At 41.4% G+C, this 23726-nt stretch overlaps 1 protein-coding gene and 1 pseudogene across 1 annotated transcript in view; one reads left to right on the top strand and one right to left on the bottom strand.

Moving 5' to 3' along the window:
* The window catches only part of LOC134311722 (INO80 complex subunit B-like), a 40600-nt pseudogene extending 34663 nt beyond the window's left edge, over positions 1-5937 (top strand).
* Positions 5938-7614: 1677 nt separating this feature from the next.
* intu (inturned planar cell polarity protein) overlaps positions 7615-23726 on the bottom strand; it is a 37489-nt gene continuing 21377 nt past the window's right edge. The window contains exons 5-17 of the mRNA XM_062993369.1: positions 22923-23041; positions 22622-22711; positions 22103-22180; positions 20093-20276; positions 19143-19196; positions 18964-19026; positions 15600-15833; positions 14123-14614; positions 13691-13785; positions 12778-12967; positions 12243-12385; positions 10029-10194; positions 7615-8475 (exon numbers count right to left, since the gene is read on the bottom strand). Coding sequence (XP_062849439.1) covers positions 10083-10194; positions 12243-12385; positions 12778-12967; positions 13691-13785; positions 14123-14614; positions 15600-15833; positions 18964-19026; positions 19143-19196; positions 20093-20276; positions 22103-22180; positions 22622-22711; positions 22923-23041 — 1854 coding nt within the window. The 3' untranslated portion in view covers positions 7615-8475; positions 10029-10082. The remainder of the gene's footprint in view (positions 8476-10028; positions 10195-12242; positions 12386-12777; positions 12968-13690; positions 13786-14122; positions 14615-15599; positions 15834-18963; positions 19027-19142; positions 19197-20092; positions 20277-22102; positions 22181-22621; positions 22712-22922; positions 23042-23726) is intronic.

Here is a 23726-nt window from a genome sequence, read left to right as displayed (position 1 = left end):
TTGTACCATCTATTCACCATCATGTACTAACACTTGTCTTTAGTCCTGTGTTCTAATTACTTGTTTAGATTAGGGATAATTAGGAATATCTTTTGTAGTTATTTATTATAGGATTTTTTGTATTATTGTTGTATTTGCACTGTTTTGTATTGTCTTGCACTTTTTGTACCGTGTTACACCGTGATCCTAGAGGAACGCTGTTTCGTTTCAATATGTACTTGTATGTAGCTGAAATGACAATAAAACCTCTCTGACTCTGACTCTGACACTGGACTCCTGCTGAGTGTAAAACAGCTTTAGGCTTTGGCCTTAAACATGACTCAGTGAAGGAATGTCTTTTTGTTAATAAGCAATACTGGGAATACAAGTTGAAATCAATGGATGAAAGGTTGAAAGAAGCTGAGGCAAAGGTTGTAGAGCTAACCAGTGAGTGTAAAAAGCATGAAACAGCTGCTATAAATGCCCAGAGAACATGTGTGAAACTTAGGCATTCACTAATCAATCTCGAGCAGCAACATGCTAATTTGCATATCTAAGCCAAAAAGTCAGTGCCATCCCCCACCTGTAGACCCCCTGCCAGGTCAGCCATGCTACACAGAGGATGAAAAGCCTCGTGCATCAAATAGGCTATATCCAGAATTAGCTGTGATTTCCTTGAATAATGAAACTGACCACTCTGATGAATCGGAATTCTTTTCATCTGATGAGGATTCTGACCATACTAGTGATCAAGTATCTTTTTCAAGGCACATTCAAATGCACCTGTGACTAATGTTTCATCAGAGGTACATAATTGGGAAGGTGAAATCAAGGAAACTTGACCAATTTGCCTAGCTGTTTCAGCCCTTTTGTGTGCTATCAGTGACGTGTCTGAGAAACGCGTTGATGTTCAAATCGGAGAACAGAATTTTTAATTTCTTGTAGACACAGGGGCTCAAGTCACAACTCTGTCAGAAACAGTTTGCATATCCTTAGGAATACCTTTAACAGACAAACACATCACAGCTGAGGAAAAGGGTAATGTTGGTATTCCCTTAACTTTATCTTCACCCATATCTTTTAATCTAAGGCCTAAAATCATTTTATGGCAATTTTGGGTAGGAAAAGTTGAAAATATTTTTGGCATGGATTTTCTGAGGGAGCTGAACTGCTCTTTGTTAATTTCTGCTGATTCTTGTGTTTGGAACCTTGGTGTTGATAATGTTCTTTTGAGTAGTAAGAATAAGGAAACACATGACACAGATATGAGGGCATTTCCTGATCTTTTGGCTAGCAAAGAACACAACGCCTTGCATGACGAAGCACAGTTATGTTGTGCTGGTGTACAATATTCGTGACAATTGGTTACCCAGGGTTCTAGATGAATTATGCCTGCTAGAAGCTCTGCAATTAATGCAATGTCACTGGCAACTACAGTGCACAAATTGCACAGTCTATGCAATTACTGGAGACCCTGGATAAAATTCTTATGCTGCAATTTCACAACCACTATACGATCTGCTTAAAAGTAACCCTGGACAACACGTCATGAACGCTAGAACAAATAGTAGTAGTCAAAGGTCCTCATTCTGTGTCAGCACTACTCAATAATGGTCATGCCTTGTCAGTAACAGCCTCCAGGTGGGGTAAGTGGCTTGCAGTTTTGACAGCTCCTAATGTGGTAATTCAGAATGCACCCATGAACAATTCTTCCTCTCTTATGATGTCTTCACTGACTGATGCCACTGAGGAAGGAGGCAACCATGATTGCAATTAATTATCTAATCCTCATCCTGTTTTTAAAGATGCCCCACTCGATAACCCTGATTTGATTCTTTTTACTGACGGTTCCTTAACCCACAGTGATGGTCAGCGTAAATCTGGATGGGCAGTAACTGACAGCTACCAAACTTTAGCCAGTAGTTATCCTCCTTCTTACTCAGCACAGCAGGCTGAGTTGGTGGCCCTAACTGAAGCATGTAAACTTGCATCATGCAAGAAGGCCATGGTTTATACAGATTCTTGTTGTGCATTTGGGGTGGTCCATGATTTTGGACATTGCGGAAACATAGAGGTTTCCTGACGGCTGCAGGTACCCCTGTTAAAAAATGCTGATTTGGTACAGAATCTTTTGGAGGCAGTTAACTTACCCACAGATTTAGCTGTTGATAAAGTCAAATCACACACTGGTGCCATTTACAGTAGTTTGAAGCACAAGTCAACAGATTTGCTGATGAAGCAGCTAAAAGGACAGGTTTTTACCACCAGCAAGCATTGTATCACTTACTAATACAGAGTGTAACAATAATAACATATCTTCCATTTTTAAATTAAAGTCTGATTCTCCAAGCTGAGAACTGTGAACATTTAAAACCTAGATGGGATGGCCCATATCAGGTTCTGCTTATTATTGACTCAGTGAAATGTGAGGGAAAGGAAACATGGCTTAATGTTTCTCACTGTAAGGTTGTGTCTGCTCATCTGAATTGAGTGTTAGGATCAGAAAGAGGAGGGGTGGGTAATATACAGAGCCACAGAGAAGAACTGTAGTGTTTAAAACTATGGGGGCCAAACTCTGTGGTGAAGACTTTTCCACACACTGTATATTACCATAGCAGCCCCTACTAATGGACAGATAGTGAGAAGCAGCAAGTAACCTTACATGACAAGTAAATTAATTAATTAAAGAGACTAAACTCAATGAGGAACAGTTCACTGCGTACGTTTCTTTGTGTTTCCCACAGAAATACCCAGAAGTTGGATAGTGAGCTGGGTATGTCTGCATGACGATCTGCCTGGTTGACTGTTGAAGCCGACTAGAACAACATGTCGACCTCACTCCAACGTGGTTTCACTGCATGGGATTGCACATGGATGAACAATGGAGGTGTGACATATCGCCATGCAATCAACCATCCAAGCTCCTGACTGCATCCATCGTGGACACACCTGAAGACACCAGATGTTTCTGGCACTCTTCGACTGAGAAAATTCATCTCTCTAAGGACATATCCAACATCTTTGTCAACTTACATCCAAGTAACAGCCATAAACAGCTCCAGAACTTGGCTGCGTGAACTTCTTGGACAATCTCTGCTTAACTTTACAGAAGTAGGCATTGTCCTGTTCTGTATAATTATAACCCCTTTAAATGTTTGTTTTTGTCTTTCTCTCATTGTCTGTATGTTTTGTATTTTGGTTTTGTGATTTTCCATTAGGGAGAATCAGAGGGAGGATTAAGAAAAAATTATCCCCCTCTTTTCTTATATTTTGTATATTGAGTGAGCCCTACTGTTTGATCCCCCATCCTGCATTACCCCCACTCCCTGTATCCTACACACACACCCAATCCTGTCTACCCACACCTAATTGTGTCATAAAGCCCAAAACCCTTTTGTTCACCCTTGTCCTATATCTCCTGTATCACCCACCATAAAACCAACACCCTTCCAGTACCCTCCCGATCACCCTTCTTTGATCCTGCATTACCCAAACCAACAACCTTCCTTCTTTTTGATCCTTGTGAATCCTCCCCTAATTTCTAGTGTATATAAAGTCTCCCCAGGATATGCCTAGTCAGATTTTCTGTCGGTCTTCCAAGCTGTGCCCATACGTCTGTATGTGTCAATAAACTACTCTACTCCTAAAGACCCGGAAGTCTCCTGGCTCCTGAATATTGCTGAATTTCTAACAATATGGAGAGTCACGCTTTATTGCTTTATTTATTTATTTAATGATTTTTTTATTTATTTTTGTAAAAAAAAATTTCCCCTTTTTCTCCCCCGTTAGCGCATCCAATTGTTCAATTTGCATCGTACTTCCTCTCTGTCTATGCCGAACCCGGCCCTGACCGAGGAGATCGAAGCTAACCCATATCCCCTCTAAAACATGAGCAGCAGCCAGATGCATTTTTTCCACCTACACATTTATGAGTTTGGCGCCACCTAGCGTTGCATGTGGAGAGACACACCTTAAGGGCACTCTTCCTCATCTCCTTTGCAGGCGCCTCTAATCAGCCAGCGGAGGTCGTAATCGCATTCTGACAGAGAGAGACCCACATCCGGTTCTTTGTCCCACCCCCCAACTGAGCAACCGGCCAATCGTTGCTCATGCAGCCACTCAGCTTCGAACCGGTGAAGCAGAGCTGGATTCGATACTACGTACTCAGAATCCAGCTCTGGTTGCAGCGTGTGTTTTTACCACTGAGCCGCCTGAGCGGCCCATTTATTATTTTTTAAATTTAATTTAATTTTTTTAACCCTTTTTCTCCCACTTTAGCGCATCCAGTTTCTACCCGTCAATCATTCTCTCACTAATGCTGGTCCCTGCTCCTGATTGGGGAGGACGAGGCTGCTCCACGCCCCCTCCGACACATGCACAGTAATCGAACATCTTATTACCTACACTTGATGAGTGCAATGCAGTACAGCACTGTGTACGGAGAGCCACACCCTCTACCGCACTCCTTTCCCATCTCCGTGCAGGTGCCACCAACCAGCCAGCAGAGGTCACAATCGCACTAGTCTGAGAGAGAGTCCACATCCGGCGTAATCCCGCCCCTATCTGAACAACAGGCCAATCGAATTTGATACAACGTATTCGAGATCTCAGCTCTGGTGAACAGCGTGTGTTTTTACCGCTGCACCACCTGAGCGGCCTTTATTGCTTTATTGACATGCTTTGCAATATGTAATACATCTGTTTCTCTTCAAAAACAAAAATTCTTCTAAAACTTGGTTCATTATATTGATTCACTAATGCATCCCACATTCCAGATGAGGACAGTAACCTGGAGCTGTCACATCTGCCCGACATGGACACGACATGGAAGGTCCTTTGGCTGAGGAGGAGAAATGGCTGGATGCATTGGAGAAAGGAGAACTGGATGACAATGGAGAGCTCAAGAAAGAGATAGATTAGTCACTTCTCACTGCCACTTCTCACGTCATGTTTTAAACTGTGCTTACATTCATGACAGGGCTGGTAGTTACAGGTTACACAAGATTCATCAGCTCAAGTTCAGTGTTAAAAACCATAACAGGCAATTTAAATTTAAATTTGATATAGAACATGCAAACTCCACACAGGAAGGACCCAGACCATTCCATCTGGGAGTTGAACCCAGGACCTTTTCGCTGTAAGGCGACAGTGCTACCCACCAAGCCACTGTTCCATACCAAGAATCTATTATATTACTGGTTATAGTGGCATTTTGGGTGGCAAATGTGGCATGATCGGTTACACCAACTTTGAAAGAAAGCAGTCTCAGCTGAAGCCCTGAATTGGACTGGTGTCTTGTCCAGTAGAACCAGACCAGCCATGACCCTGACCAGGATAAAGTGGTTAATAAAAATTAAATTAAAAAGTATTCATACCTTTTGCTTTGACACTTCAAATTGTGGTCTGGTGCATCCTGATTGCCTTAATTATACTTAAGATGTATTTAAAACTGAAGTCCAGCTGTTAAACATATCTTGTCTTACTTTTTACCATCAACAGAAAGCGCTGTTGCACAAGCAGCAGAGTGTGCCTCTGCTCGAGCTGCCCATGGGCTATAAGGAGAAGGAAATGACTGCAGAGATGCTGCAAAAACGGGAAGAAAGGGCCCGGAAGAGACGCCTACAGGCCGCCAAAAAGGCTGAGGAAAACAAGAACCAGACCATCGAAAGACTCACCAAGACCAGCAAGGCCAAAATCAAGAGCACGAAGGAGCGCAAGGCCAAGCAAGCGCAGGTTCCCATGGTCAGGTACTCCGACAATGCACAGGGAGCTGTAATCTCTTGCCCAGTTGGGGTTACCTCTCCTGCCCCTCCACACCCTTCTCCTCCTGCTTCAGTAAGCTGTGGGGTGGCTGGCTGCCCCAATCTGAAGAAATATTCATGCTCTAAGACTGGAACACCACTCTGCAGTCTGGACTGTTATAGAAAAAACTTACTGCTGGTGCAGAGTGCAGCGTGAACGTCATGAACTCCACTCAAAATGTCCAGACCAAACACCACGTAGACTGCATGACCTTCATGACCTTGTTACCTGCTTGCTCTCCCTTTTAGTTATGCTGTAATATTTAGGGCTGCCGGAGTCTAAAACTCTCTGTAAAACTGTTTTACTCAACTAGCATTGTACATTATTAACTACATTCTTTGTTGTTTTACTCCAAAGGCATTCTGATGGAAACCTGTTTACCCGCCGAGGTTAAGGATTAAAAGTCAAGACTGCCGTGACAACGATGCTGCTCCTGCCGGATGTGACGGGTCTGGAGTAATTGCACCAAGAATGACAAGAACTCACTACAGACTTTATTGAAGACTAGAGCGAAGAACAACTCTATTATTATTTATTTATCTATTTATTACCAGTTATAACTTTTAGATCATTTAATTCTGTTTGTATGCTTTGTGTAAATAGTGTATTTATTTAAAGTATCCTCCAGACCACCCAAGAAGGATGGGCCCTACTGAGTCTGGTTCCTCTCAAGGTTTCTTCCTGTAATTTTCAGGGAGTTTTTCCTTGCCACAGTCGCCCTCGGCTTGCTCAACAGGGGTTTTTGTATTTGTTGGTCCTGGATTTTGTAAAGTTGCTTTGAGACAATGTCTATTGTAAAAAGCGCTATATAAATAAAGTTGACTCGACTGCACTAATCCCATTTGACATGAACTTACAACACAGTTTATAGCCATAGTTTTATATTTTAGAAATTTAAACATGTGCCAGATTTAGTATGCAGACCAGAATCACCCACATTGTTGGCCCCAAAACAGTGGGAGCAGCCAAAGGTGAAAGAAAGGTGTACTAATGTATTGTGGCCATGCATTACAATACAAACATGTAAAAACACATCCCACTACCATGTCATGTGACTACTCCTCTGCTTTATTTACATATTATTAGGAGTCATGTGTTTCTCCTAGGGTGTTTGATGTTTTTGTTGCATTTAAAAGAAAAAAAGACGTGTATGTGTGTGCGTGTGTTTGCAACTGACTAATCCAGCTGATGCAGTGTAAGTGAATTACTGCAAATTATGAGTTTACATGAAAAAGCCTTTATCACTAATTGTGGTTAAGAAAAAAATAATTTGGTTCAAATTTGGTACAAATTATTATAATTCTTATTTACTGGTTCCTTCATGCACTAAAAATAGAACCTTAGGCCACTAGAAGTGTGCACTTTAGTAATGTACTAAAGGTGCAGCCTTGTCGACAGCGTTGGGGTATAAAGTTGTAAAGTTATAAAGAGGAATGCTTAAAACGAGACAGAAGCACAGAAAACACTGGTCACAAGGCTGGAATACCCTGGACTGTGCCAATCCATCATAAGACTTTGGCCATTCCCCTTGTAGATATAGCTGATCATATGCATTGTGCCCAGTGATGACATGAAAACTGGACCACCACAACCCTGACCAGGATAACACAGGAAAACATGACAATTAATAAATATGCCTTTCAAACTCATTACAAGACTTTTTATTATATGGACAAAGCTTTATGGTTTTGATTTTGTGGACTGGTCCGGGTGTTTTGTTGTAAGACACATAAAATACAACATAATATGAAAGCAAATTTGAATTTATTTTATACATCTGTGATGTGCGCTTGTATAAACAGCATCATATAAAGATTCAGTACAAAACACAAACTGGTGCATCTTAAATAAATCTTCTTCCATATTAATGATCTCTTCCAATCATACAAATGAATGTTAAAGTTGGTCCATATAAAGTTTTATAATGTCAGCAGCATGTGCATAGTTATGCTCATAAAGTTTACTGTATTTGGTCCAGCATTATAAAGGCCACTTAATGCATAGTAAAATGTATATTCAGCACTGTTAAAAAGTATTTGTCCCTGACCTGATATCTTACATTTTTTGCTAATTTGTCACATTTAAATGTTTTAGATATTCCAAATCATTTTATTATGAGATAAAAACAACATAATACTGTTTTAAATGAACATTTCATGTGTTAAAATATCAAGACTTGTACGAAACCTATATCTCTCTGAACAGCTGAACAGCATTTTCCCTCATTAAATGAAATCAGCATTAAAAACATTTGGCGGGCCGCTCAGGTGGCGCAGCGGTAAAAGACACGCGATGCAACCAGAGCTGGATTTCGAAGGAGCGTCTGGATTTCGAAGAAGCGTCGTTTCGAATCCAGCTCTGCCTTCACGGTCGAGGCTGGGCGGCTATGGACAACGATTGGCCTGTTGTCCGGGTGGGGGGCGGGACTTGAGACCGTAGGGGATGCTCTCTCAGGTACGGGGCGGTTGCGCCCTCTGCTGGCTGGTTGGTGGCGCCTGTATGGAGACGGGAGGGGGTGTGGCGGAGTGTGTGATCCTCCGTGCACGGTACTCTGCCACGCTGCACTCGTCAAGTGTGGGTGATAAGACCCACTGTGCACATTTCGGAGGAGGCGTGGAACGGCCTCGTCAGCCCCAATCAGGAGCAGGAATCCGCAGTAATGAGAGGATGATAGATGGGACGAAATTGGACGTGCTAAATGTATAAAAAAAAAAAACATTTGGCGTAATTATTGCCTAATATTTTAAATAATTTGATAATCCAAAACATAGAGGTGTGACAAATAGGCAAAAAATGGCAAAAAAAACTTTTTTACAGCACTGTAGCTTTGCTGTTATTGTCAAATTGACAGCTTGTTAAAGGTCTGGCTTGATTCATTGCTAGATTTAAATACACATTGATTAATGCTTAAATGTCTTCATCAATAAATGACCAGCCAAAGCAAGTCTCACACAACAGTGACTGAATTTTTAGTTTTTTTGTAGTGTTTTTACACTATTGCAGCATCGTCCTTTAGCCTTGCCTGTAATCTTTAGCCTAGCTTTACTCTGCCCTTTTTTTTTTTTTAAATACAGCTCAATCTGAGGTATAAATGTTGTTTTACCACAACACACACATTCTGCACCTGTATGTGCAACTACCACAGACAAGCTTCTGTACTGAGATAACAGAACTACTCAACTGTCATATAAATGGGAAATTCTATACTTGTAAATACACAAAATCTATAAATATTTTATTCATGGTTTGTAAAACAAAAAACAAATGATACATCAACTGTACTTGCAAGGGTCATCAATGATCGATCATAAAGGTATTATATGCTTGATTTTGGGTTTGGTAACGTTAGATTTCATAATGGTTTATTACTTTATGGCATTAATACCAACACACATCTGTTTTTAACCACGATCAGGTCAGTATAACCGTTGACTGGTACACTCATAAGCACCTACTGCACTGAGTTGGGAGGTACAGCTGCAGTCAGAAATCTAAATATAGTCCACACATCCTCTGGTCATTGAGTTTTATGAGTGTACAGAGCCACAGATGGCCTACAGTGAACTGTATGAACTGTATATTCACAAATTACATCTGGGTGGGATGTGTAGCTTAGAAACAAATCAATTACTGTTTGTACCAGAGAGGTGTATCTTCAATTCATTAATTTATTCAATGTCTGTTTTACCATCAATTTATCTTATTCTTACTCATAGTGGGTATGAGTCACTGGGTGAAAGGTAGGAAACACCCTGGACAGGTCGCCAGTCAATCACAAGGAAAACACACATACGTAGGGGGGACGTAAGTATCTCCAATTGACCTGACTGCATGCCTTTGGACTGTGAAAGGAAACCAGAGCACCCATGCAGACACAGGGAAAACATGCAAACTCCACACAAAAAGGACCCAGACCGCTCCACCTGGGAATCAATCCCAGGACCTTCTTCATGTGAGGCGGCATTGCTATCTAGTGCAAACAATATGGTACATTATACATGGGAATCATTATTATTTATGTGGATTAACTGATCATTTTCTTACACTCCTATTATTTAAATACTGCAGTTGTTCTTGATCTTTCATTATAAATGAAATGTAAGTAAACTGTTTTACTCCTGTTTCTTTCACAGTGGAGGATTTCATGTTTGTGGTACTGGCACATACAGTGTGTTGCAGATGCCATAAATTCGACTAGAGAATAAAAAAGTGCTCGAGGATTCACTTAACACTGTTCGCTAACTGACCTGCATGTCTTTTACTTCAACCCAACATAATTTCCATATCAGTCTGAGAATCCTTTACATGGTCAGGCCGAATGAGAGTCTAAAGGCCATCTCAACAGGCACTTCTGGTACTGAATCATGGAAACACACGTAGAACTCCTGAGGAACAGGTTCTAACACCATCCGCCTGAAACACAGCACACAGAACAATGGAACAATCATACATTTATCTTTAGTAACTAGGTAAGGAGTGTATAAACTGGACAAAGTACAATCTAAATGCATTATATTCTTAGCCTTTACATCTAGGGACCACTCCACTTAATGGCACATTTATTAATACAGAAGAATTATACTGTACACTGCAGCAAGAAAATAGAGCCAATTATGTGAATGTATGTAGTGTCTATCACTATTAATGGTACTGAGTGTTCCAACCTTCGTAAAGGATACTTATCAGGAGATGGTTGTGATAATCTCAAGCAGGTGACATTTAACCATCCAACAGATGTTATATTTTAAAGCTTCATATTTTGGGTTTAATTTAGTGTTTTTGTTGTGGCTTTTATAAAGTGTATGGGTAAGGTTGTCTTGTGGGGTCAAATGAAATTAAAATTCTGCTAAAAGTCTTTGCAAATTTGGCTTTAAACTGTGGTGAATACAAACAGAGCTACACTTAGCTCACACAAGAGGAGTCATTCGACCTTCCCTCCTCAGACACAGCCATTTCTGGGTGACTGACCAGGCCGGCAGCACTACTGAAACTCAAACTCAAACTCAATGGTGGGTTAGTCCTACCATTTAATTTGATTGATTTAGAGATGCATTTACAATGTCAAACTGCCCATATTTATTCTGCAACATGTACATTTGTGACTGTATACAATCCAAGCCTTTGAGGGTTAAGAGTCTTGGTCAACGGCCCATCAGTGTTAAGCTGGCAGATTTTGGACCTTCTTGAATCAGGAACCTTCTGATTACTAGTCCAGGACTTTAACTGCTAAGCTACCCCTACACAGAAATGTCAAACCTGTTACTAAAGGCAGCCATCAAACTAAACTGATCGATGATGAACTCTTTGTCATTGTTTTACTTGTGATTTTGGGGGGCCTGTTGAGTCTGGTTCCTCACGAGGTTTTCCTTACCACTCTATTTGCTTATTAGGGTTATACACTGCAAAAAAATGACTTGACTACCTCCTGTAACTCTGTTTCACCACACAGTGGTGTAAATAAAATGTGGAGAAATGTTCTCAGATTTTTTTGTTAGCAGTATTGTAAGCATTCATATTTAAATAAAATGATACAAATCAGACAACAGGCTAGGTGTTTGACCTCTGAGTGACTGTATGAAATGGAAAAAACTAAAATCATATAGGATGCAGGTGAAGGTAGTGAACAGATGAATAGCTGCAATTTCTGTCTCGTGTTTAGACTAAAATTCCACTGAATCCCAGCTGCAGGTACCGGCAACACTCAGACCTATTTGTCTTTCTGATTTATTAGTACAGACAGATCATGGCGCCAAGACTGCTGAGTGCAGCAGCAATTAAAGCAAAAAAAGTGCTTCTGAATATCGGGTTTAAAATTATCTTATTGAAAGACTTGGCTTAAAATATTAAAATTCGACTGCTTATACTATTTCAGGTCTGAGATAAAGTATAATAAGAAAGTTATGCAAATATTTATTACATATTTTATTATAAAACACAGTCTGCGAGTTCCCTGCCCTGCCAAACAATAACCAAGGAAATTAATGCAAATTGTGTCAAAATTATTTGATGGCTTTGGGTACATGTGCATAAAAATGCACTATAGTCACAAAGTGACTGATCCATAAAAATACATCTAAAATTGGCAGTGGTAGCTGAGTGGTTAAAGTTAAAGTTATCAGAAGGGTGCTGGTTTAAGTCCCAGCACTGCCAAGTTGCCACTGTTGGGCTCCTGAGCACCACAACCATCAGTTTAGTCTTAACTGTAAGTCATTTTGAATAAAGGCATCTGGCAGCTCAGTGGTTACAGTACTAGTGGCAGCTCAGTGGTTACAGTACTAGTGGCAGCTCAGTGGTTACAGTACTAGATTAATAATCAGAAGGTTACTGGCCTCACCACCAAGTTGTCCCTGATGAATGTACAGATGCGTACACGTGTTCCTAATAGAGTGGACAGTGAGTGGATAACATCAGTTTAAACCATGTTCAAAAGATGTGTTTGTTCTATAGTAGAAAATATGTACCCAATAACCCAGTAGTTCATGGTTGGTGGAGGTTTCTTCTGGTCGGTCCAGTTCTCAGGTTTACACTGGAACAAAATGCCGTGTTCTTTGATTGGACCAAGACCTCCAGAAGAAGGTGGCCTTTCAGCTCCTTGTTGCTTCTGCTACATAGAACATATAAACACATACATATACAGAAAATATTTATATTAGATAGATACTTTATTTATCCTGAGGAAAATATTCACTGTATTGACCTGGATACACTATAGAACTTGTTGGACAGTTGCCCGGTCGACTGGTAGCAGAGCTGATATTCAAACTTGAGAGCTTAAGATCTCAGTACTGGTGGATTAACGTGTTTTAACTCTGTGTCACCCGAGTGTTTTTTTTTCCCACATTGAACTGCAGTGATGATCAGTAGCAGTGATGGATGCTGCAGGCCTGTATGACTTTCCCTTCCAAAAAAAATCCCTATTTTTTTCTGCATTAGAGAATTGTAACATTTTTAAATATGCAATTTATCATACAGAGAACGAACTGTTAGCGCCAGTACCTGTGGAGACAGGCTCTGCTGGAAGGCGTGGCGTATGGAAAGGCAGCAGTGGTGAAAATTCCGGATGAGCTGAGGGTGGATGGAGCCGTTGAGCTGGGATATTTCTCTGTGTGTTGGTGCAATAAAGATGCCCTGCACCGTCTCCATTAAAACGTAGTGAAAGAGAGTGTTCTCCAAACCCGCTGTAAGCCTGAAACGGACATACAGACAATAACTATAATTAGCAACAGTTTTTTTATTTATTAATTGCACAAATAAGTGAAGAAACATAATGACTGCAGATGCTTCTTTACAGATGTACTAGTTTGGGTCCTCTTAACCCTTGTGTGGTGTTCACAGTTTTGTTACTCAGCCAGTGTTTGCGGGTCTGGTGGACCCACCGCATTAATGTGCTTTTAAATCAATACAGCCATAACTTATTTAACATACAAAATATCTGATGTTTACTTTAAGATGTTTACAAGCAATAAAGACAGCATGTTTGGTTAACATTTACTATTTTGCCAGGTTGCTGCTGTTGGGCCCTTGAGCAAGGCCCTTAACCCTTAATTGCTCAGACTACATCCTGTTACTACTGTAAGTCGCTTTGGATAAAGGCGTCTGCTAAAATGCCTAAAATGTAAAAATAACTTAGTAGCCAGAGCCAGGGCTAGATGCCAAAATATGATGCATGTACTCTAATACCCCTAAGAAACTGTAGCTAACAGCTTTGTTTGAGAACTATCATTCTAGACATAGAGAGAGTCAGCAATTTGACTTATTTAGTTTAAGATAAGTAATCTTTCAGACTGCAGTTTTTACTACAGCACATTCAAAATGTTCTAATCAGGACATACAATGACAGTATTGTTAGAAACCAATGTGTACTTTTGTGTGACATAAAACATGACACTGTGCTTCCACACTAACTCACTTCAGTGTGTTCTGCATCTCCTCGCTCTCTCTGTTAGTCAGACTTTTTCTCAATGAACCGAGATAGAACGGGTTCTGCTGCTTAAGTCTGGGTACCTGCAGTCAAATAAATAACAGACACAAACATATAAACACATACATATACAGAAAATATTTATATTATATAGATACTTTATTTATCCTGAGGAAAATATTCACTGTATTGACCTGGATACACTATAGGACTTGTTGGACAGTTGCCAGGTTAACTGGTAGCAGAGCTGAGATTCAAACTTGAGAGATTAAGATCTCAGTACTGTTGGGCTAGCGTGTTTAAACACTGTCACCCAAAAATGATGTCACTTTGTATAAAAGTGTCTGCTAAAATCTGCAAATGTAAATAAATAACCCCTACATATTTTAATTAAACATTGGATAAAAGTACTGCGAGCACCTTGAACAGTCCTCCACTGCCACCGCTACCGTCCGAACCTCCAGACCCCAGTGAGTCCCTGCGTGTTCCAGCAAGTGGCACCCTCTGCCCAGCCTCACCCTGCTCACCCCTGCCTTCACTCCCACTGTCTGATGCATTCCTCTGCGGGCTTGGCTTCCTGCCCTTCAGCCCAGACCCGGCCTCTCCAAACAGACTTCGACCGATCGTTCCGGGAGAAGGAGGCTTGATCGCTGCGGTTAACCGGTTGAGGATGGGTGAGCTGCCGATCCTGTCCTGCCGATCCCGCCCAGCATGAGGTAGAAACCAGTCAGCGCAGGACAGACAGGGGATAGAGGGAGCGGCGAGACGTTCTTCAAAAGCTGAGCTGATACTCTCAAGCTGCATAAGAGTCGCTTTGACCTGGTCAACGTAGATGCAGTCCGGACCCGGAGATCCAAGAGCGGGAGACGCACATCCGCCGGCCTCCAGTAACACACACTGCATAAAGTGTTTCTAGAAAAACGCAGAAGTCGATTGATCACAGGACATTTTATATCATTCTAAACACAGAGAACCCACAGAAGCACCTACGCTATTGTGTATGTAATTTTAGAAGCAAAACATTAGGACCACCAAACAATGAGCATGAAAATATCTACAACAACAGTTGTGCATGTCACAGTCAGAGTTAAAAGTAGTTCTGAGTGCATCAGGCATAAAGACTGAGTGACTTTAATAAGAGCCAAATTAAAATATCACAGAAACAGCAAGGGGTGTTTACAGGCAGCCGTGGTGAGTACCTACAGACAGTCGTCCAACAATGGGCGAGCCAGAAACTGCTGACAGGTTGTTGGGCGGCCAAGACTCATTTACATTTTCAGCATTTACTGGACACTTTTATTCAAAGCTATTTGTATATAGTTGTGACAATATACAATCTAAGCAATTGAGGGTTAAGGGATTTGCTTAAGGGCCCAACAGTGGCAACCTGGCAGTGGTAGGGCTTGAACCGGCAACCTTCTGATTACTGAACCAGAACCTTAACCACTAGGCTACAACTACCAAAGACTCATTGATACCAGTAGACATGAAGGTGTCTGGTATAGACCAACTAGTATGGAGAACAGCAACAGTGGCTTAAATTACAGATAATTTAAATACTGCTGATGTGGTGAATATAGACATGCAGGCTTCAGACTTGGTCATCGGAGCAATGTCAACTGGTCTGACGAATCCCTTTTTTTTCAAGATAATTTGGACAGCCAGACACAGGCATTGTTAACTCATGAAGAGATGCACCGGGAGACACTGTGGGATGATCCACCTCACAACATACAGAAGGACTTGCTGGTAGTGTCCTGTTATCAGATACCACAGGACTCCTTGGCGGGTCAGAGCTGTTTTGGCAGCATATTAGGCAGGTGGTCCTGTTGTTTTGATCTGTCGATGTATAGGCATAATACACATATTATGTATAAATGCAAACTTTTACTCTTACCAGGCCTACAATGAGAAGAAAGTAGCGGCTGTGGGGCTCACAGTAGCCCAGACGGGAGGTAGAATGAAAGGTGCTGGGGGTCGGTTGTGTGTGGTGCTGAGGAAACACCTCCCTCCACACCACCAGCTGACCCACACGCTGCTCTGCACCAAGCGTCAACAGACTGTAGTGTTGGCAGTACAGACACACTTCCAACAGGTCCTCCTTTGGGAGGTGGTTCGCTATCAGATAACCCTGAGGAGAAAAAAACATGGATTTAAATAGACAGTAATGGACAGTGCTGGGAATGAATGGGAATGTTTTACATTTCTGCTCGTTCTATTTAACTCCCCTAAGTCTGAAAAGGAACCATGTGTATTACTCTACACTGTTTATCTACATGTGATTGTTACACTAGTTTGTCTGTGTATGAAAGTATCCCAGTGAATTAAAACATCTTGGTCGACTTCTGAAACACACTGGCTTGCTTACTTTTACTGATGATGTACTGATGTTTTACTGAATTTTACTGATGTTAATTTCTATTCAAGATTATGGCTGGGATTTCTAGATTATAATCAAGTTCAACTGTGCTAGATTATACAGTATGTGCCACACTTGCACAGATTAATGCATGTTTAATGCACGGCCACTTTATTAACACCTAAGGGCAGTTGCTGTGATTTCTGTATAACGCGTGTTATGTGAAAGCCTTCTTACTCTTATAAATGACTGATCAGCCATAACATTAAAACCACCTCCTTGTTTCTACACTTACTGTCCATTTTATCAGCTCCACTTACCATATAAAAACACTTTGTAGTTCTACAATTACTGACTGTAGTCCATGTGTTTCTCTACATGCTTCGTTAGTCCCCTTTCATGCTGTTCTTCAATGGTCAGGACCCCCACAGGACCCCCACAGAGCAGGTATTATTTGGGTGGTGGATCATTCACAGACATGGTGGTGGTGTGTTAGTGTGTGTTGTGCTGGTATGAGTGGATCAGACACGGCAGCGCTGCTGGAGTTTTCAAATACCGTGTCCACTGACTGTCCACTCTATTAGACACTCCTACCTAGTTGGTCCACCTTGTAGATGTAAAGTCAGAGACAATCGCTCATCTATTGCTGCTGTTTGAGTTGGTCATCTTTTAGCCTTTCATTAGTGGTCACAGGTTTTTGGTTGGTGGACTATTATCAGTCCAGCAGTGACAGTGAGGTGTTTAAAAACTCCAGCAGCGCTGCTGTGTCTAATCCACTCATAGCAGCACAACATACACTAACACACCACCACCATGTCAGTGTCACTGCAGTGCTGAGAATGATCCACCACCTAAATAATACCTGCTCTGTAGTGGTCCTGGGAGAGTCCTGATCATTGAAGAACAGCATGAAAGGGGGCTAACAAAGCATGCAGAGAAACAGATGGACTACAGTCAGTAATTGTAGAACTACAAAGTGCTTCTATATGGTAAGTGGAGCTGATAAAATAGACAGTGAGTGTAAAAACAAGGAGGTGGTTTTAATGTTATGGCTGATCAGTGTACAAGCAGCCATACAGCCATTCTCAATATATATACAGTGTATCACAAAAGTGAGTACACCCCTCACATTTCTGCAAATATTTCATTATATCTTTTCATGGGACAACACTATAGACATGAAACTTGGATATAACTGAGAGTAGTCAGTGTACAGCTTGTATAGCAGTGTAGATTTACTGTCTTCTGAAAATAACTCAACACACAGCCATTAATGTCTAAATGGCTGGCAACATAAGTGAGTACACCCCACAGTGAACATGTCCAAATTGTGCCCAAATGTGTCGTTGTCCCTCCCTGGTGTCATGTGTCAAGGTCCCAGGTGTAAATGGGGAGCAGGGCTGTTAAATTTGGTGTTTTGGGTACAATTCTCTCATACTGGCCACTGGATATTCAACATGGCACCTCATGGCAAAGAACTCTCTGAGGATGTGAGAAATAGAATTGTTGCTCTCCACAAAGATGGCCTGGGCTATAAGAAGATTGCTAACACCCTGAAACTGAGCTACAGCATGGTGGCCAAGGTCATACAGCGGTTTTCCAGGACAGGTTCCACTCGGAACAGGCTTCGCCAGGGTCGACCAAAGAAGTTGAGTCCACGTGTTCGGCGTCATATCCAGAGGTTGGCTTTAAAAAATAGACACATGAGTGCTGCCAGCATTGCTGCAGAGGTTGAAGACGTGGGAGGTCAGCCTGTCAGTGCTCAGACCATACGCCGCACACTGCATCAACTCGGTCTGCATGGTCGTCATCCCAGAAGAAAGCTGACGCACAAGAAAGCCCGCAAACAGTTTGCTGAAGACAAGCAGTCCAAGAACATGGATTACTGGAATGCCCTGTGGTCTGACGAGACCAAGATAAACTTGTTTGGCTCAGATGGTGTCCAGCATGTGTGGCGGCACCCTGGTGAGAAGTACCAAGACAACTGTATCTTGCCTACAGTCAAGCATGGTGGTGGTAGCATCATGGTCTTGGGCTGCATGAGTGTTGCTGGCACTGGGGAGCTGCAGTTCATTGAGAGAAACATGAATTCCAACATGTACTGTGACATTCTGAAACAGAGCATGATCCCCTCCCTTCGAAAACTGGGCCTCATGGCAGTTTTCCAACAGGATAACGACCCCAAACACAACCTCCAAGATGACAACTGCCTTGCTGAGGAAGCTGAAGGTAAAGGTGATGGACTAAACCCAATTGAGCACCTGTGGCGCATCCTCAAGTGGAAGGTGGAGGAGTTCAAGGTGTCTAACATCCACCAGCTCCATGATGTCATCATGGAGGAGTGGAAGAGGATTCCAGTAGCAACCTGTGCAGCTCTGGTGAATTCCATGCCCAGGAGGGTTAAGGCAGTGCTGGATAATAATGGTGGTCACACAAAATATTGACACTTTGGGCACAATTTGGACATGTTCACTGTGGGGTGTACTCACTTATGTTGCCAGCCATTTAGACATTAATGGCTGTGTGTTGAGTTATTTTCAGAAGACAGTAAATCTACACTGCTATACAAGTTGTACACTGACTACTCTAAGTTATATCCAAGTTTCATGTCTATAGTGTTGTCCCATGAAAAGATATAATAAAATATTTGCAGAAATGTGAGGGGTGTACTCACTTTTGTGATACACTGTATATATATGTCCTCATTATCATTTGAAGCCAAAATCCAACATAACAATTTGTGGATCACATGATATGCTTCTTTAAACAAACCGAATCAAACTCTTACGCTCCTCATTTATAATTTAACCCGTCACTTGTTCAGTGGTTCGTCGGCTCTAACACGTCATCCTTTCCAACGATACTGATCTCAGTTAGGATGCATGCAGTGTGCAGGACTCACCTTGTAGAAGAGACAGGAACCCAAGATTACATACAGACGCCTCATGCCATAGAAGTCTTCTGACTAGTGAAAAGGATTTGAAGAAAAGATTGAAAACAAAAAATGTGCTCTGTTTGACTTTTTTTTTTATGATCATCATGTTTAATAAGTGATGAATTGCTAATTGTGTTTAGACTCACCATGTCACCAAAATCTGATGACTCGAAGTCAGACAGAACAGTATCCACCTCCACCTGTATGATGGCAGAGATGCTTTAGTTGTTTGCTTACTAAAATGCTTATTTATGTACATCTACAAGCGCAGGTCAGAGGTTTTACATTATGTTCCATCAAACGACATGTTCTCTCACACTGACATAATTGTTGTTGCCCAAGACATGGACTCCACAAGACATCTGAAGGAGTCCTGTGGTTTTTGACACCAGGACATTACCAACAGGTCCTTTAACGTCTGTACATTTTAAGGTGAATCATCCTACAGTGCTTCCTGGTGCATCTCTTCCATGGGTAAACGATACACACATACTGTCCACATAATCGTGAAAAAAATAGGACTAGGACCAGAAGGGTTCAATTGATTGTGTGTTGTGCACATTAACATTTACATTTACATTTTCAGCATTTAGCAGACGCTTTTATCCAAAGCGACTTACACAATGAGCCGAACACAATGAGCAATTGAGGGTTAAGGGCCTTGCTCAGGGACCCAACAGTGGCAACTTGGTGGTGGCGGGGCTTGAACCGGCAACCTTCTGTTTACTAATCCAATACCTTAACCACTGAGCTATCACTGGCCCCTCATTAACCTCATCACCAGTTTTAAAATATTTTGCTATTTGAGTCACAGTAGTTCTTCTGTTGGTCTGTACCAAATGACACAGCCTTCATATCCTCTGATATCAATTGAGTCTTGGTTGCCCAACAACCTGTCAGCAATTCATGGCTTGTTCCTCCCCCGACCACTGTGAGCAGCCCTTGCTGTTTGAGAAACACTTCAATCCAGATGTCAGGCCATAACAATTTGGCCCCTTATAGGGGGGAATCAGTCAGGTGTTTCATATCTGTACTATGTACTATGAGCGACTATCATCAGTCCAACATTGACTATATGTAAGACTTTAAAACATGCCTTAATGTCTGGTGGTAAAGTAAGCCAGCGTACAGCAGGTAAGCCATCCAGGAAGAGGGTCTCAGACAGGTCTTTGAGGGAGGAGCAGGTGCTGTCACATAACTGAGATGGTTGGATAAGCCTCTGGAAGAACAGACAGAAGAAATGATCCAGTCGAGAAGTGTTCTCCACCTCACTGAAGGCACTACAAAGAGAGAGAACCGAAAAGGGAGAATAAAGAGAAATCCAAAAACGCAACAAGACTCAATGTTACACAACTACGCCTCAAAACTCAAAAATACACCTCTAAAACGTAATACTTTCTTATTTTCACACACATACACACCATCTATACTCAGGCCAGGGTAAACAAAACAGAAGCTACATTTAGTTTAGAAAAACTGCTATATATATATATATATATATATATATACACCCATCAGACATAACATTATGACCACCTCCTTGTTTCTACACTCAATGTCCATTTTATCAGCTCCACTTACCATATAGAAGCACTTTGTAGTTCTACAATAACTAACTGTAGTCCATCTATTTATTTACATACTTTTTTAGCCTGCTTTCACCCTGTTCTTCAATGGTCAGGACCCCCACAGGACGTGGTGGTGGTGGATCATTCTCAGCACTGCAGTGACACTGACATGGTGGTGGTATGTTAGTGTGTGTTGTGCTGGTATGGGTGGAAGACACAGCATCGCTGATGGAGTTTTTAAACATCTCACTGTCCCTGCTGGACTGAGAATAGTCCACCAACCAAAAACATCCAGCCAACAGCGCCCCGTGGGCAGCGGCCTGTGACCACTGATTAAGGTCTAGAAGATGGCCAACTCAAACAGCAGCAATAGATGATCATCTTTCTCATCAGAAAATCATCTCTGATTTTACATCTACAAGGTGGACCAACTAGGTAGGAGTGTCTAATAGAGTGGACAGTCAGAGGACACGGTATTTAAAAACTCCAGCAGCGCTGCTGTGTCTGATCCACTCATACCAGCACAACACACACTAACACACCCCCACCATGTCAGTGTCACTGCAGTGCTGAGAATGATCCACCACCTAAATAATACCTGCTCTGTGGGGGTCCTGACCATTAAAGAACAGGGTGAAAGCAGGTTAAAAAGGTATGTAGAGAAATAGATGCACTACAGTCAGTAATTGTAGAGCTACAAAGTGCTTCTATATGGTAAGTGGAGCTGATGAAATGTATAGTGTGTGTAGAAACAAGGAGGTGGTTTTAATGTTATGGCTGATCGGTGTATGTATATATATGATAAACTAGAACAGTAATTGTAAACCGGATCCTCTGGTCCTACATGGACAAAAGGTATTGGGACACCCACTTATTACACCTACAGGAGCTTTAATGACATCTCATTTTAAATCCATAGGCATCAATATGGAGTTGGTCCTGCATTTGCAGCTATAACAGCTTCCACTCTTCTTGGGAGGGTTTCTACATTATTTTGTAGTGTGTCTGTGGAAATTTTTGTCCATTTATCCAAAAGAGCATTTGTGAGGTCAGACACTGATGTTGGACAAGAGGATCTGGTTCACAATTACTGTTCTAGTTCATCCCAAAGGTGTTGAATGGGGTTAAGGTCGGGGCTCTGTGCAGGCCAGTCAAGTTCTTCCACATCAAACTCACTCAACCACAACTTTGTGCACCAGGGCACAGTGATGCTGGAACAGAAAAGGGCCTTCCCTAAACTGTTCCCAAAAAGTTGGAAGTACACAATTGTCCAAATTGTCTTGGTATGCCAAAACATTAGGATTTCCTTTCCACCAAACTTTACAGCTGGCACAATGCATTCGGGCGGGTAACATTCTCCTGGCATTCACCAAACCCAGCCTGTCCAATAGATTGCCAGATTGAGAAGCATGATTCTTCACTCCACGGAACACAGCTCCAAACAAGGCTCCACTGCTCCAACGTCCAGTGGTGATGTGCTTTACACTACTCCGTCCAATAAAAATGAATCAAACACAAAGTACCAAAACAGAACTCACCTGTCCAGAGAGCCATACATGACCCGGAGAGTTCGCACTACTCCTTCCATAACAGTTTGTAGATGCAACAGTGGCACCCTGCAGAATAAACAGTAGTATTTATTACTCACATGGGGTTAAGCATGCTTTACGCTACCATCCATACAGTTAGCCAATAAATCATTATAATAACACACTGGACAACTGTCTTCATTTGGACACAAACATAATTTGTTCAGGTGCCCTTAATTGTTGTATAATATTACAATAAAGTATATATCTATTTGTCTGTCTGTCTGTTTATAAGCCTTAATATTTATCAGCTGTTTGTGAAAATAAACTCTACCCATTTTTGTTGACTTTAGAAGGAAAACTGTCAAATATGCAGATTCACAAAGTATTACATACCAGTAACCAAGTGCAAGACAGCAGTCGGACAAAATGATTTATTTTGATAAATTTGAAGAATGTAAGAAATCAGTTGTAAACATACATGAACACATAACTGTGATTGGTGTTACTGGAACATGACATGATCACCTGTCAGCAGGAAGGCCGATCACCAGCAGATTGTCTCCTTCCTTCCAGTAAGCCACGTGTATCAACTGTTTACTGAGCAACAAAGAAGAACTGCAACAGACAAACAGACACACAGAGAGACAAACAGACAGAATGAGTAAACTGAAAATGTGTACAAATCTGATACTTAACAATCACAAATATCCGGGCGCTTGGGTGGCACCGCAGTCTTTTTTTGTTTAAATTTAAAAGTAACACTAGGCTTGAAAGCAGAAAACGATTGTGGATGCATCTTAAATTAAGAAAAAAGTCTTGAACTCACCTGACTATCTGTCCTCCAGTGACGTTTACTAGCATATCAGACAAGGTGAGGAAAATTCCTCTCACTCCCTTTAACTGTGCAGCTGCTTCAGAAAGTGGGTACTGATACAGGATCTCCTGCTGCAGAGACAAAATCAGTTTACTGTGTCAATATGAAATGATTTTTCAACAATTTCTGCAAATGAACATTTACAAAGCAAAACACAATATTCTGCCCACTCAAGTGGTCGTTCAACATGTAAAGACATTTTCTCAGCAAACTGGGAAAATAAACACTGAGTATAAAATAATGTAGCTAACAATTTAGCTAGCTAGCACATGGCAGCTGTGTTTTTTTATTCAGAATGTATAAAATTACTGTAAAACAGGACAAAATTACCACAGTTCCAGGAATGATGGGACAAGAACCTTTATTTACCTGACAAAGCACAAAGAAAAGATCTCTAATGTTTTACTAATATATAAACTAATTTAGAATATGATGCCTGCAAATTCTCACATCCAAAAAGTAAAGACAGAGGGGTGTTTACCTATGTGTGTATTATTTAGCCTTACACTAAAAAAATTTACAAAATAGTGAAATAAACCATATCTTTTAAAACATAACTTTGTTTAAAGCAAGCACATAATTAACACGTGGCTGAAAAACCATTCCACACAGTCTTAAGCCAAAACACAGCTCAGCACGGCACCTAGGCTTAGTCAACTGGATTTGTTAAAAGAATAACTGAATAAATTAAATCAGTAATAAGACTGAATCTGTGCTCCTGTCATGTGGGACCTGCTCCGAACTGACTGACACTTG

The sequence above is a fragment of the Trichomycterus rosablanca genome, chromosome 4, assembly GCF_030014385.1.
Source record: "Trichomycterus rosablanca isolate fTriRos1 chromosome 4, fTriRos1.hap1, whole genome shotgun sequence".
Taxonomy (NCBI): Eukaryota; Metazoa; Chordata; class Actinopteri; order Siluriformes; family Trichomycteridae; genus Trichomycterus; species Trichomycterus rosablanca.
The sequence above is the reverse complement of the archived record's forward strand: the minus strand, read 5'-3'. Positions and strand labels throughout refer to the sequence as shown.